The sequence below is a fragment of the Carcharhinus amblyrhynchos genome, chromosome 7, assembly GCF_965287045.1.
Source record: "Carcharhinus amblyrhynchos chromosome 7, sCarAmb.v2.hapA, whole genome shotgun sequence".
Classification (NCBI taxonomy): domain Eukaryota; kingdom Metazoa; phylum Chordata; class Chondrichthyes; order Carcharhiniformes; family Carcharhinidae; genus Carcharhinus; species Carcharhinus amblyrhynchos.
In genome coordinates this window covers 82392876-82409485 of record NC_137330.1, presented here as the reverse complement: position 1 = coordinate 82409485, position 16610 = coordinate 82392876, and the positions used below count along the sequence as shown (strand labels likewise).

The 16610-nt window shown below is 42.5% G+C and overlaps 1 protein-coding gene across 1 annotated transcript in view; it reads right to left on the bottom strand.

Moving 5' to 3' along the window:
- Positions 1-6543, bottom strand: part of me1 (malic enzyme 1, NADP(+)-dependent, cytosolic) — a 468354-nt gene extending 461811 nt beyond the window's left edge. Inside the window, exon 1 of the mRNA XM_080192688.1 lies at positions 6130-6543. Coding sequence (XP_080048814.1) covers positions 6130-6240 — 111 coding nt within the window. The 5' untranslated portion in view covers positions 6241-6543. The remainder of the gene's footprint in view (positions 1-6129) is intronic.
- Positions 6544-16610: the final 10067 nt, after the last annotated feature.

Below are 16610 nucleotides of genomic sequence, written 5' to 3'. Positions count from 1 at the left end.
TTGCAGAGACTTCAATCAGGCCAAGCACAAGAGTGTCCTACCAAGATACCACCATGCCTCCTGTTCCACCAGAAGTCCAAATGCTTTAAAAATCACCCACTCATACTTTGGCAAGTCAGACCACAAGGCTATGCTCCCGGCTTACAAGCAAAAACTGAAATGAGAGAATCTGATAAAAAGGCACGCAACATCAGCCTGAAGAAATTGGATGGGACTGCTTAGAGTCAGTAGTCAATATTTAAAAACTCTGACCAGCCTGAATGAATACGCCACTACAGTAACTGGCTTCTTTAGTAAGTGTATAGAAGACTTTGTGCCAAAGCAGTAAATCCATGTGTTTCCCAGCTGGAAACCATGGATGAATAGAGATAGCCACTGCCTGCTGAAGTAATCCAGGTCCAAGATGGTCAAGTCAGGCAATGCTGATCTATAGAAGAAAGCCAGATATGATCCAAGGAGATCTAATGATGCCAAAAAACAGTATGAGACCAAGCTAGAGTCCCAGGCTAGCCACACGGAGTGCTGCCAGCAATGGCATGGTCTGCAAGACACACAGGCTACAAAGAGGAAGCCAGGTAAAACCACCTGCATGAATGCACACCTATGAGCTCAATGTATTTGATGCCCATTTTGAGCAAGAGATCAGCAAGAGCAGGCCCTTGACCCTGAAAGCCTCGTATGAGCCTACATCCAAGGTCACCATTACAGATATCAGAGCAGCCTTCTCGAAACTCAACCCATGGAAAGCAACCGGCCTGGATGGGATACTTGGAGTACTCAGATCCTGTGTGGACAGCTAGCGGGGTATTTGTAGGCATTATCAACTTCTCTTTACAACAGTCTGTAGGTCCTGATCTACTTAAAGAAGATGACCATCATCCCAGTAATAAAGAAAAGCCAGGCAGCATGCCTTAAATGACTATCATCCGGTGGCTCTGACACCCATCATTATAAAGTGCTTCAAAGAGGCCAGTCATGGCACAAATCAATCCCAGCATCCCAGACTTACTGGATCCACTACAGTTCACCTAATGCTGCAACAGGTCCACAATAGATGCCATCTCCCTGACCCTGGAACAGTACCCACCTATTAAACCTAATTTTCCCAACCAGGTCAATAATTTGCTTTCAATTGCAGAAGTTTTAATATATAGTTCTGTTCTCATCAGGCGTGGCTGTTTTTCTTGTCTTGGCACAGTAAGAAATCTCAATACCAGGTTAAAGTCCAACAGGTTTATTTGGTAGCAAAATCCACTAGCTATCGGAGCACTTGCTGTTCCTTCGTCAGGTAAGTGGGAGTTCTGTTCATAAACAGGGCATATAAAGACAAACTCATTTTATAAAATAATGGTTGGAATGCAAGTCTTTACAGGTAATCCTTTCTCAAAAAGGTATAGACAACGTGAGTGAAGAGAAGGCTGTGACACATGACAGTGCAGAGTTGCTGAACAGAGACCGACAGCTAAGTTCTGCACACGAGGATGGCCTCAACCGTGATCTTGAGTTCACGTCACACTACCTGAAACCCCCATGACTTGCAAAATCTCTCTAATTGACAGTTACCTGTGAAGACTCACATTCCAACCATTATTTTGTAAATTGAGTGTGTGCCTTTGAAGGAGGTGGGAAGGCAGAACATCGAGACTGGATGACCCTTTGTCAGAGCTCTTGCGGTCAGACCTGCTGAGATTTTCCAGCATTTTCTGTTTTTGTTTCAGATTCCAGCATCCACAGTATTTTGCTTTCATGTCAGCCTGTATTTCTTGTTGGTTCCCAACCTTTTCTTTTATGCAGGCCACAAAATAAACAAGACGTTTTAAACATTTTTTTATATAGATGGCTGAAATGGGCGTTAAAACTGCAGCTAATTTCTAGTAGTTTATGACATGCACACAAATATATTGCACTTGTTACAGTGCATTAACAGAATAATAATGGATCATATTGTACAAGGATATTTGTGAAATTATATTGAAGAATAATGCAATGATATATACAAAGTACACATTATTGCATTCTTTTTAATGGACCATTTGCAGTACCCTTGCAGACCACATTAAAATTTTCTGTGTGCATGTCATTTATTACCATCACCTCCAGGTAAGCTCAAGTGTTCAATACCACCAGCCACATTAAGGGACATCTTCAAAAATCACAGCAAATATCCAAAATTTGAAATAAATTACACACTAATGCTTGCTACGTTGTAAACACATTTTCCCACTTTTCATTTTTTTTGAATTTTAACAAATCTGCCTAATGCTTGCAAATAACAATTTCAACTACAACTACAATCTACACTTCAGAATGAGATGGTAAGTGCTAGTTGTTTAACAAAAAAAAGTCTCAGCTGAATTAGTTAAAATTCAATAAATATTATGAAAAAGCTTCAAGTGATTCCTCAAGCCATTAAAGCCGAGGCCAAGCTGACATTCCACTTCAGTGCACTTACACTTTGACAGTTAACCCAAGCAAAACAATACAAAAGAAATCTTAGGTCAGGAGTCCAATTGTATCCTGAGATCCAACTAAATCTAACTCCAACAGAAAGCTTTCATTACAATTAGTGTTTTGCAAACTCAAATCCATGTCAGCAGATGATGCAACTGACAATTTCCATTAATAGTGGAAGTGAATAAAGTTCAATGTAAGCACCCACAAACAGAATGAAAACAAAAAAAAACTTGACAGCACAGTGATGGTTGCAAGCAGGTACCAGAGTGTGGTGATTAGGGGGATTTTCACAGTAACTTCATTGCAGTGTTAATATAGGCTTACCTGTGACTAATAAATAAATAACATGCTCTGTCATAATATAAACAGATGTTTTTAAAAAACAAGAGATAAAGCATATGACAACTGAAGTAGATTCATGCTGGATATTTATTTAGTTTAAATTATTTCCACTTGTACAAAATAAGCCTCACTGTAAACAAAGGTACCACACAATGTTGACAGTATCAGTATGTATCGCTCAATATCCCAAACCATCCATACATCAAGCAATGATTTAATTATAACTAAGATTTGTACAGTTAACATATATACAAGGATGACCAGATTTAACATCTTGAGCACACTTACTTCCACAAAACCTTTCAATCTCTGTATGAATGATAGTTAAATGTTTATTTTAATATTCAAATCAAGATCAACTTGCAATTATCTAGGTGCTTTAAATAAACTGTCCAAAAGGTATTACACAGGGGCAGTGTTAGACAAAATTTGACTGAGCCAAAAAAGAGACATTAGTGTAGATAACCAACATATTGATCATAAGTTTTGGAGAGATAGAGAGATTCATGCCAAATTTAGAATTATGGGCCGATACAGCAGAAGACACAGCCACCAAAAGGTGGGAAGAGGGAAGTCAGGAGTGCATAAGAGACCATAATTGTAGGAATACAAAATTCGCAGACGTTTGTGGAACTGGAAGGTATGGCACAGAGGAAACTGAACACTGCACGGAATAAAGTATCAGAAAACATGATAGGGCACACTACTAAAGATGATCTTGTGAAACTAAACTTAGTGAAATAAATTACTGATTTTACTGTTTACCTATTCATTTGGAGTAGCGAAAAAGACCAAAGCCACACTCCCAAAGATGTGAAATCACAGTCAAAGATGGCAGTACATTCACATCACATTATCTTCTATATTCCAAGGCTATTCAGTGAAGCCACATGCAAAAATCTCACGGAGGGGGGGGGGGGGGGGGCAGTGTGCGCGCGAAATCACCTCTAAAAAAAGTGTGAATAGGAGTCATCTCCCATGCCATTAGCAAAAAGGATCCAGGTAATTAACAGACAATTCAATTGTGTGGATACAAGCCATTTGGCATAAAATTACTTGGCCAGCGTGACACTGGCTGAGAGGGGAATTCCCATCCACGATCAAATCAAGTCAGAACTGGAATACACTAGTCATGGGCATCTTTATTTCATTGGGAAGTTGGAGAGAGAGTTACATGACAAGCCAATTACTGTGATCAGGCAAAATGTTGCCTGTCGAACAGGAGAAGCAACAGTGACACTGAAGGAGCAAGGCTCCAGGTGGGTTCCCTCTCTCTCTCTCTAACCAACTTCCTGGTTTTGAACTCTGTTTGCTGTTTGGACTGTCCATGTACCACAGACAGAAATTTTAAAAGGCCTCAACCCCATAGCTGTAACCTTCAGGGAAAGGGCAAAATCGTCTATCAAAATCTTTAAACCACCCAACGCTGACCAAGATTAGCCTGAAGCCAGCCAAGTCACCTTCATGAAGCACATACCCCTTTAATTTTACAGAATTTTAAAAAAGCTTCATCTGTCCTCCCACTCTATTTGCAGGAGAGAACATGTGAAAGTTGAAGCATTTTATAAGAATTATTATACTCTTTTCAAACTCTCAAAAGAAGCTTGTCTGTATCTTCTTTAGCCACAGCACAGTTAAGTATTCATTGAATTGACAGGCACATCCTTTAACAAAAACTATTGCAGTCAAAAGAGGAGTGGGAAATGTGGGTTCCAGTACAGTGTGAAAAAAACTCATCTTTCTATAATAAAGACAGAAAGTTAAAAAGGAAAGTTATTGTTTTCACTTTTTAATGTTTTGTAAATATGTAATTCACAAGAACATAAATAAGCAAATTCTATGCAACTACGTTTTTGAATACAAAGTAACTGAAACATTAAAGTGCCTTCAGCACATGGATTTTCAATAGAATTTCTAACTTGGCAAATTCCCATGCACATCAGAGTGGCATTCCCTGTCATTTCACAAGGCAGGCACTGTTTTAACTTGATAAAGAGCCACATCTATATTCAATTTTAATCTTGGATAGATCTATGAAAAGATTATCAGTCATAGTATAATATTCCAAACTACATGGTGAATAAGTTATATGATTTTCATACATATGCAAAACAGATAGCAATGGTTAATACAGCACTTCATTTTGTACATTTAGAAAGGAGCCCAGTAGATCTGTCATTACAATCGAACTAAATTCCACAATGTTGGAAGATTTAAGTACCTACTCAACATTAAAGCAAGCCACACACATCACCACATCTGCAATATAATACATGTGTAATGTTTTGTGGCAGATCACACTGTAGCCTAACTACCAATATCAATATTGCATCCGTTTCTTTGTGAACTCAAGTGAGACTGCAGCCTCAATACACTGCATCATTAAGGTCACTCCAAACTAAAAAATGTTTCCAATATGCCTGCTTGCAGTTACACCCTCTACCCACAACTGAGAGCACAGGCCACAGATCTGACCTTGGGTAGGGAGTGCCTATGGATTCCAAGGAAAAGGGTCATCAATCCCAGGACAGCAGCAGCTGTCAGCATCCTCAAAGTCCAGCTCCCACAACACTTCAGTAAGGTGAATTATAGGTTCTCCTTTTTCTTCACCGAATACAGTCAAGCTGACACCCTTACAGGAAGTTTGAGTTATTAAAATAAATAAATCAGCCACTTCATGTTACCATACAAAAAAAAGTGAAATGCATCCAGCAAGCAACCCCCACCCCTCAGATATTAAGTAAAATCTTCTTATCAACCAGTGGTCAGTTCAGGCCAACCCCAGCGCTGCCCAGGCCTGTCAACCAGTGGTCAGTTCAGGCCAACCCCAGCGCTGCCCAGGCCTGTCAACCAGTGGTCAGTTCAGGCCAACCCCAGCGCTGCCCAGGCCTGTCAACCAGTGGTCAGTTCAGGCCAACCCCAGCGCTGCCCAGGCCTGTCAACCAGTGGTCAGTTCAGGCCAACCCCAGCGCTGCCCAGGCCTGTCAACCAGTGGTCAGTTCAGGCCAACCCCAGCGCTGCCCAGGCCTGTCAACCAGTGGTCAGTTCAGGCCAACCCCAGCGCTGCCCAGGCCTGTCAACCAGTGGTCAGTTCAGGCCAACCCCAGCACCATCAACCAATGGTCAACTCAGGTCAACCCCAGCACTGCCCAGGCCTGCCAACCAATGATCAGTCCAATCTATCCCCAGGACTACCCAGGCTGTCAAGCAGAGGTCAGCTGACTTTATCCCTGGGCCTAATGACTGGTCAGTTTCCTCTGTCCCTGGTCAGATGGCGGCCTCTCTGCCCTCCCTCGCTGACATTATGATGATGATGGTGATTATATGCTTTACCTTGTTGAGGAGCGGGTCCCTGAGAATATCAGAGCCCCTTTTCGCGGTGTACACGGAAGTTTGGGCGCAGTGCCGCGGTTTCTGCGAGCCGGCCGCCTCTTGTTGGGCCATGTTAGGGGCGAGATTTCAAACCGACTCGGGGGTCGGTTCCCAGCGCGAGCGAGCGAGAGAGAGAGAGAGAGAGACAGAGAGCTGCACTCAGCGCGAGGCCCGCTGCTGCACAGGCTTATCTCCAGCTGCTCCACATCACCAGCAAAGCAGATAAGAGCCGTTCCAATCCGAGCCAGCCCTTCAGCCCCTTGCTGAGGGCAGCACTAATTAACCAATCAACCACTTGCCAATCAGTCTTCACCATGCTTGCAAAGTTGCACAACAGAAGTACTCAGCATTTGGAGAGAAGCCAAGTGAGCCACTTTCACAGGTGATCTCTGCACCTTAAGACATGTAAGAGATAAACAATTCTTCCCCGCTCCCGCAGGTTGGTCAAGAATTGAGGGGAGGCGGGGAGGAAAACTGCAGGCTGATGGAAAGGTCAGCGAGGCTGCTGTTCTCCACACATGCTGAGTATTTGCAGTATATTTTATATATTCAGTATATTCAGCATCTGCAGTAATTTGCATTTATATATTTCATGCAGTTGCAATTTTATACTTCTCTTGATATGCACCCGTGCACTTGCTGAAACACTCATTCCCAAACGTCTGATTTCAAGAAGAAATTAGATATAGCTCTTGGGGCCAAAGGGATCAAAGGATGAGGGGAAGAGGGGATCAGGATATTGAATACCTTGATCAGCCGTGGTCGAAATGAATGGTGGAATAGGCTCAAAGGGCTGAATGGTCTACATCAGCTTCTAGTTTCTATGTTTTCTCCACCACAGCAGAGTGGCAATAGTGTGTACTGCCTATAAGATGCACTTCAGCAACTCACCAAGGATTCTTGGAAAACACCTTGCAACCTCTACCACATAGAACAGTAAGCACGACAGTTGCATATGAATACCACCTGCAAGATCTCCTCCAAGTTACATACCATTCTGATTTGGAACTATGCCAGAATTCTCGGAGTACAGAATATAGGGATTTGGAGTACAGAATATAGGACTAATGGAAGGTCTCTTAGTAGTGTTGACAAGCAGAGAGATCTCAGGATACATGTGCATAGCTCCCTGAAAGTTGGCACCCAGGTTGATAAGGTTGTTAAGAAGGCGAACGGTGTGTTAGCTTTTATTGGTAGAGGGATTGAATTTCGGAGCCGTGAAGTCATGGTACAACTGTACAAAACTCTGGTGCGGCCGCACTTGGAGTATTGCGTACAGTTCTGGTCGCCGCATTATAAGAAAGATGTGGAAGCATTGGAAAGAGTGCAGAGGAGGTTTATCAGGATGTTGCCTGGTATGGTGGGAAGGTCTTATGAGGAAAGGTTGAGGGACTTGAGGTTATTTTCATTGGAGAGAAGAAGGTTACGAGGTGACCTGATTGAGGCATACAAGATGATCAAAGGATTGGATAGGGTGGACAGTGAGAGCCTTTTACCTTGGATGGTGATGGCTAACACAAGGGGACATAGCTTTAAATTAAGGGGTGGTAATTATAGGACAGATGTCAGAGGTAGGTTCTTCACTCAGAGGGTAATAAGGTCGTGGAATGCCCTGCCTGCAGCAGTTGTGGACTTGCCAACTTTAAGGGCATTCAAATGGTCAGTGGATAGGCATATGGATAACATTGGAATAGTTTAGGTTAGAGGGTCATTAGATTGGTTCCACTGGTCAGCGCAACATTGAGGGCCGAAGGGCCTGTACTGCGCTGTAATGTTCTATGTTCTCTGGATGTTCACACCAGCTGGATTCTCAGGTCCTGTTGCAGTAAATGGAGATTTGATTGCAGTGGCAGCAGGATGTGAATGGCCGGAAAATTCCCTTCTTCATTGTCGCTTTGTCAGATTCTTGGAACTCATTTCCTAACAGCATTGTCGATGTTTCTGCAACACATGGACTGCAGTGATTCAAGAAGCTCTCTGGGTACCAAATGAAGCATTTGCCAGCCGCATCCGCATCCCATGAAAGGATTTAAAAAAACATGCAGATCTGTGGGCATGTTTCTTGTACATGTTTGTTAGACAGAATATGACTCCGCAGATGGAGATAACCTATGAATTGGTGAACTATACTGAATAGCAAGACCGAAGTTGGATATCCCTAATACAATGAGTTAACCTAGGTAGAGGTGGGGGGCAGGAAAATTGGCTTCATTGTGAAAGAGGGGAAATTGGTTCTTCTTCCTCTTGATTGTTATGCAGTGACCCCTGCTGGAACTGTGTGTATGTGGCTGTAAGGTAAGAACAGGATCAATCAAATTCAATTGCCATTCTCCCTTAAACGCAATTTGTCTAACTTCTCACCATCAAGATTTAGACGTGAATAATGGGAGCCTGGGTAAAGAGTCAGTTAGTAATGGGTGTCGTTGGAACTATATCCCAACAAGGGGTTAATGGAGTGCAGTTTCCTCATATTTCATTTGAATGTAAAGGATGGCCTGGATGTAGCACATGGAGAGAGGTCACGCAGGGAAAATGACACAGTTGGAAACAATCCTGACTGACTTTCCACCCATGTAACTTAATGTGCAGAAAAATCAGACAGGCTCCATAATGTGAATGTGATGCTGTGCAATTTCCTTCTGGGTGTTGTGTCTAAGCAATCCCTTGCACTCAAGCATTAAAATAGAAAAATCTATTTAAGGGAAGGGAAAATGGAACTGTGGAATGAGTAGAAAAATGTATTGGTTGGTTTGCAGAATGTGTGAGCTTACAATTCTGTTATTCCCACATAACTGATTACTTTCCACAGATGTAATCTAATAGTCCCAACAGCACATTGTATCCCATGTTTGATTACCTCAATATGCTTATTGTTATGACCTTCATCCCCATTCTTAACAGTTATTTGTTCAGCTTTTATTTAAAGAAGTCATTAACACAGCATTAACTGTGGGAAAAATAATTTAAAATTGATGCCTATTAGTTTTGTACTTGTGTTCTCTTTGGCTTTGCTAGATTTCCAAGATAAATAGCTCAGTAAAGACATATATTAGTCTCCTCTCAATTTGCTTTCCTCCAATGAAAACAAACTAAATTCTGTTAGTGTAAAAGTTCGAGGATGACTTGATGAGGCTTCAGAACAAAGGTTTTATTGCCAACATAACAATTAACTGTATATACAAATGGAGTCAGACAGAAAACTATGCGACTACACAATCTCCTCCCTGGCTCCAACATCCAATCCTTCCAGACCCCAGATATGCACCCTTGCACTCAGTTGGCTCAGCTTTACGCCTTGACACTCCAGAGGGTCCAGTGTGACCACGTAGGGTCATGCTATCAGTTAGTTTTTCTGTGTACGTTATCTGCAGGCATATCATTTTCTTTTTCCAAGTAGAGGTTTAATTACTCATATATTCTGGAAAATTGCAAACACAAAACCATACTGTGGATGAGCATAACTATGGTGCTAACATTTATATAAATGCATTAGCTGCAATGAAAATAAACCACCTAATCAAATTTTTTGCCACATTTCAACCATTGTTATCTTCTGGCAAATTTCAACCACCTAAGTTACCACTTCTACTGAACATTTTTGTTAATCAGTCTGGAGTGCACAAAACATTTTCCACAACAACAACTACTTATATAGTGCCTTTAACATAATAAAATATCCCAAGGCACTTCACAGGAGCATGAATAAACAAGGTATATCACAGACACAAAAAGATGATATTAGGTCAGGTTATCAAAAGTTTGCTCAAAGAGGTAAGTTTTAAGGCGTATCTTAAAAAAGAAAAGTGAGGTAGAGAGATGTAAGGAGGGAATTCCAGACCTTAGGGCCTAGCCAACTAAAGATATGGTCACCCTGGCAGAATGATTAAAATCAAAGATGAACAAAAGGCCAGAATGAGTGAGTAAGAGAATAAGCAAGAGTGCTGTAACAAATGCATTAATGAGGGTTTCAGCAGCAGATGAATTGACAAAAGGGCAAAGTCAAGTGATATTATGGAGGTGGAAGTAGGCAGTCGTAGTGATGGCACAAAAATGAGGACAGAAGCTCAGCTCAGGGTCAAATGTGACACCAAGATTGCAAGCAGACTGGTTTAATCTCAGACTGTTGCTAGGAAGAGGGAGGGAATCGGTAACTAAGCAATGGTGTTTGGAGCAGGGACCCATACAATAACTTCAGCCTTCACAATATTTACTAGGAGGAAGTTTCTGCTCATCAGGTACCGGATGATAATTTAACAACAGTGGAGCAGTCAGAAGAGATAGTGGTGAGGTACAGTTGGGTGTCATCAACATACATGTGAAAACTCACAAATCTTCAATGATCATAAGAATAAAAATAGAAAGAAATCCCAGTTTACCCTGAAATTAAATCCACCCAAACAGTAATTCATGGCTTTTAGTATTCTCAGTGAAATCTGTTCTTTGTCATGTCAGATTTATCAGTCCACATTTCTCTCATGATAATGATATGCATTATACTGTGTGTGGGAAAAATATGGCCATTACTATATTCAGATTTTTTTGTCTATAGTTTATTTTCTTAAATTACAGAAAAATTACAATTTTCTATTCACATCACATCTCCCTGAGGAATGTTAACAAGTCCAACTACAGGATCCCAAATTGAATGAAAGATTGGAGCTACACTCATGTGAAGTATTATTTTTAATATGAAATGCCATTGTTAGTCAGATGACCAAACATTCCACAACTAAATCACAACAGTTGTCTGTCAGCTTCAGCTTCATAGAGCCATAACAACACAGAAGGAGGCCATTCAGCTCATTGAGACTGTGCCAGCTCTCTGTGGAGCAATCCAGTCAGTCCCATTCTCCTCTATTCCTGCCACCCTGCTAGTTTACATCCCTTAAGTGCCTAGCCAATTTCCTTTTGAAATCATTAATCATCTCTGCTTCCAACATTCTTCTAAGCAGTGTGTTCATTACCGCCCCCTTCATCTCTTGCCCAATATCCACTCGAACTTGCACTATAAGCTACTTTCCAACTGTAAATGTTTTCTCATATTCCATAAGATAGAACCAGGGAAAAAGCAGTCTTCATAATGATGTAAATATGTGACCAGAAGCTTAGTTCAACATCAGGTAAGACATCAAGAATGCTTACAGAATGGTTGTCTCAGATAGTTGCCTGGGACAGGAATACTGTCAGCCGCCGGGGAATAGATTTTGCAGACATGGGTTTTCCCCAATATTTAATTGGAGAAAACGTGCTTATCCAATTTTGGATGTTGAATAAACAGTCAGATAATTTACCAAGTCTGGAGGAGCCATGAGAGGAGTTATTGAGGTACGGCTATGTGTCATCAGTGTACATGTGAAAATTCATACTGTGCTTTCAAATGATGTCATCAAGCGACAGAATATAGATGCGAAATATGTGGTGTACGTAAACTGGAGGTAGCAGGGGCAGGAAGAGAAGCCATTGCAAGTGATATTCTGACTAACATTTGAAAAAAAATGGAACAAGGTGGGAGCAGTCCTTACAACTGAGTGACAGTAGAGAGGCATTAGAGAAGGATAGTGTGCTCAGTGGTAGGGAAATTATTGGAGAGGATTGTTGAAGACAGGATTTACTCCCACTTGGAAATAAATGGACATATTAGCAAAGGACAACATGGTTTTGTGAAGGGGAGGTCGTGTCTCACTAACTTGATGAAGTTTTTCGAAAAAGTGATGAAGTTGATTGATGAGGGTAGGACAGTGGATGTTGCTTACATGGACTTCAGTAAAGCCTTTGACAAGGTCCCTCATGGCAGACTGGTACAAAAGGTGCAGTGGCACAGGACCAGAAATGAGCTGACAAGATGGATACAGAACCGGATCAGTCATAGGAGACAGAGGATGCATTTCTGAATGGAGGGCTGTGACAAGTGGCATTCCTCAGGGATCTTAACTGTTTGTGATATATTGGAGGAAAGTGTAACTGGTTTGATTAGTAAGTTTGCAGATGACACATAGATTGGTGGATTTGCGGATAGTGCTGAGGACTTCACTGGATACAGCAGGATGTAGATTGGTTGGAGACTTGGGCGGAGAAATGGCAGATGGAATTTAATCTGGACAAATGTGAGGTAATGCGTTTTGGAAGGTCTAACATAAATGGGAAAAATACAGTAAATGGCAGAACCCTTAAGAGTATTGATAGGTAGAGGGGTCTGGGTCTACGGGACACAAGTCACTGAAAGTGGCTGGGGCATTGTGTTTAAAAATTGGCAAGTCATGTTGCAGCTTTATAGAACCTTAGTTAGCCGCACTTGGAATATCGTGTTCAATTCTGGTCGCCAAACTACCAGAAAGATGTGGAGACTTTGGAGAGGGTACAGAAAAGATTTACCAGGATGTTGCCTAGCATGGAGGGCATTAGCCATGAGAAGTTGAAGAAACTTGTTTTGTTCTCCCTGGAATGACAGGGGTTGAGGGGCGACCTGATAGAAATCTATAAGATTATGAGGGGTATGGGTAGAGTCCGTAGTCAGAAGCTTTTTCTCCGGGTGGAAGAGTCAATTACTAGGGGGCATAAGTTTAAGGTGCAAGGGGCAAGGTTTAAAGGAGATGTACGAGGCAAATTTTTTTACAGAGGTTGGTAGGTACCTGGAACACGCTGCTGGGGGAGGTAATGGAAGCAGGTACGAAAGTGAGTTTCAAGGGGTGCCTGGACTAATACATAGATAGGATGGGAATAAAGGGATATGATCCCCAGAACGGTAGGGGGTTTTAGATCAATAGGGCAGCATGACTCATGCAGACTTGGAAGGCCGAAAGTCTTGTTCCTCTGCTGTAATTTTCTTTGTTCTTTGCTCTTTGTCCTTTATTCTTTGTTTTTAGTGTCTAGGACTTAGTGTCATAGTGTCAGGTCAGAAGGTAAAGAGGGGAGATAGATTAACTTTGTCACAGTCACATAGATGTCATTTCTGAAGTTGATAAAGGACATACCATGGCAAGGATGGAATCATAATTGCCAGAATTCAAACACAGAGTTTTGGGAAAGATGGGAATAGACTTGGGAGATGACAACAAACTCAAGGGAGGGGCAATCTTACCAAAAAGATTCTGAGTGCCAAACACATGGGAAAACAGGAGAGAATTGCACCCATTTTTTTGGGCAAGCTCCCAGATACAATTGTATGACACTTAGAAAAAAGAACGAGCCCCAATGTGGTCCAGCTTATTTGAAAGTGAAGTAGAGGATTGCTCAGCAGACAAGTTTATTATAAAGATTCAACAGCTATTGTTCATAGGACATTACTCCTTCACATCACATGCTACTAGACAAATCAAAAGCTTCTCTGAACAATGTCTGCTGGTTACATCCTAGCTACTCACTCATTAGTACATTCTCTCTTAAAGTAATGAGTGCCTGACAAGGGACGACTCATCCACCACCTCCGGGAGCCTGCAAACAGCATTTTCTTTTTATGTTCCCCACAATACAAGCCTCCCTTGTGCTGCCTGAGGCACTTAAATTGTCACTAATTGCCCAAATAAGGACTTCTATTGACAGCAGGTCTGGAAAGCTGCAGGAAGGTGACCGGGTCCCCGCCTCTCAACCTCCCACCAAATTAAATGTCTAAGTGCTCCCAAATTCAACTCAGGGAAGGGCATTAAAATCCCCCCTATTCCATTGACAGTCAGCTGGTGAACACTGCAATGAAATTCTTGTGTTTTCAACTGGACAGACGCTGGGATCCCAGCACCCAAGCAAAAATACCATATTGACTATTATCTATCCAACATAAAATCTGTTCAGTAGGAGCACAACACATCAAATGCAGCATGACCTCATCTCTGTGCATTATTGTGCACAATCATTATCTAGGTGTAGGGTAGATAGCTGAATAGATCATCAGCAGTACAACAAGTCATGACCCCACTCTGTCATGAGTGCAATGAAGTAGATGGGCTGCTGAAACCTCTCCTTATCCCACTGACATACTGGGGAGAAGTACAATTGCTGTCAATCACTAGGTGACTGCACTGGAAAGGAATATTTGGAGTACCTGCTTGTTTTGAGTTGGCAGAAACCAGTTTCCTAGGCTGGAAACTAATTTAACCAAGTATTTTGACCAATCTTTTTGCAGCTGCGTAGCAGGTCTGGCCAACTTATGCTGGGGTGCTTCACTGACCCAATAGTAATTTGGGGTCATAATGTTTCTTATGACCCTAGACATCGAATTGAGCTAATAAATTTACTGGAAACATTTTTTTTATTTGGGTTTTCCAGGTGTCAAATTCAAAAGATTAAGTTTAGTCCTTTAGGAAAACTCGTGTAAATCAGCTGAAAGGAAGTTGAAGATTTCCACACAATGTCACTGTAACTATGGTGGCAGTGTGCCAAAACGACTGGAAAGTTGATCAAAAACACAGGTACACAGGGCCTTGGCTTTACATGAGGGAATTATGCAAGTCTTTAGATAGGTTGGGATATCCCAACCTTCAAGAGACTCAATGTAGGTTCAAATGAAATCAAGTGTACCAACTCTCCAAGTAGTGGTAATGGAGAGATTCGAGCATGGTCTGTAACCCCAATTAAAAGTTGTTCATTCTTTAGCACACACTATCTCAGAGATGTCATTCAAGGGATAAAAGATTTGTTTTGTGGTTTGTTAATAAAAGCTGATTTATGCTGAGCACTGATAAAGAATATTGGCAAGCTGCCCAGGGAGTAACAGTCATTCTCCGGTTAATGCTCCTCTTTTGAGGTAATGCCCCACAGCATTAAACTCTCCTGTTTCTCCTCAAATGTCAATTCAACCTCATAAATGATATAATCCTCAGTGCAACAACACCGCTGAACAACAACAGACAGCAGAAAGTCATGGATACACTAGTTTAAAAGGTGATGGAAGAAATTTGATGAAGAGTCTAATTACAATGAAAGTGAATAATTGAAGCAGTACAGCAATGGCAGTTTTAAATTATGATGTGGAGATGCTGGTGTTGGATTTTGTTAATCAAATTTAAATTATACAGGGAACGATTTTACTATTTTGATTCTAAGTGCTGAATCTGGGTGCAATTCAAATCCAACTTGGAAACCTGTTCTCAGGCACAGCCATATGCACTTAGCCTGAAAAAAAATTGCGAGTCTGAATTGTGCTGAGGGTGAGGCTTATCGCACCCAAAACACTGCTGCTCCGATCGGAGTCTTGAGCTGCGCATGTACAGTAAAATAAAATTGAAAAGCATTCCCCTGCCACATCACGCCCGGGCCAGTTAATGCCTCCCCTTGGCCTCCACAGGCATAGCTCCATCCCTACAACATTATAGACGCACTTACTCTCCCCCCCCCCACCACCTGCCACCCAGACTGATTGCAGCCCCCTCCCCCCTTCTCCTCCACCGACCTCAGGCAGAGTGGAAGCAGACCCCCCCCCACCCCCCCCAATCTCAGAAGAGTGGCAGCAGAACCCCCTTCCCCTCCACCGATCTCAGACAGAGAGATCCACCCTGCTCCCTCCAACCTACAGATATCAGGCAGAATGATCCCCCTCACCCCCACCCTGGAGCCTCCCACACAAAAGCCCATCTCCTCTGGAATCCAATGGCTGTGTGACACCTCCCTCACTCTCCCCTGTCTCCAATTATTGAGGCACTCATCCAACATGGTCAGGCTGCCATCCAGACTTGAGCACCTGTCATTTCTCCACTCACTTTGAGGCAACTTCTCAGGGGCATGAGTTTCGGGTGCAAGGGGCAAGGTGTAAAGGAGATGCATGAGATATGTTTATTTGCACAGAGAGGGTAGTGGGTCCCTGGAACTCACTGCCAGGGGAGCTTGTGGATGCAGATATGATAGTGACCTTTAAGGGGCAACTCTACAGCTATGTGAATGGGATGGGAATAGAGACATATGACTTCCCGAGAAGGGTAGGGGCTAACAAATCAGATGGGCAGCCTGGTCGTTACAGGTTTTGAGGGCCGAAGGGCCTGATCATGTGATATCATTTTGTTAGTGCTTTGTTCTATGTTCAATGGAGAAATGTGAATCATGTGTTTGGCATCCCGGATTCCTCTCCCTCCCTTGCACTTAACCTTTTGTCCTGTGTTGCAGGGACAGATCCGGACATCCTGGGGCCTCCTGGACTGCAGGCCCTGGCTACAGTTCCCACGCATCCTGATCATGACAGCTCGGACGAGTCCTCGGAGGATATTGGTGAAGGGACCTCCGAGCTTGGCACCATTTATCCGTCAGCTTCCACCTCACAACTCACCATCCCAGAAACTGACTTCGGTGGGTCCAATTAGTGTTGAGGCTCTTGAGTCATTCTCTGGTGAGCACGACACATCTGACGGAGAAGGGAATATCAGAGGCATTTGGCAAGCGGGGGCGTGCTGGAGACAAGGATTCAGCTAGCCCCAGACTATATGCTGGGCCTTTGCGATCACTTCTCCCTAAGCTGCTGG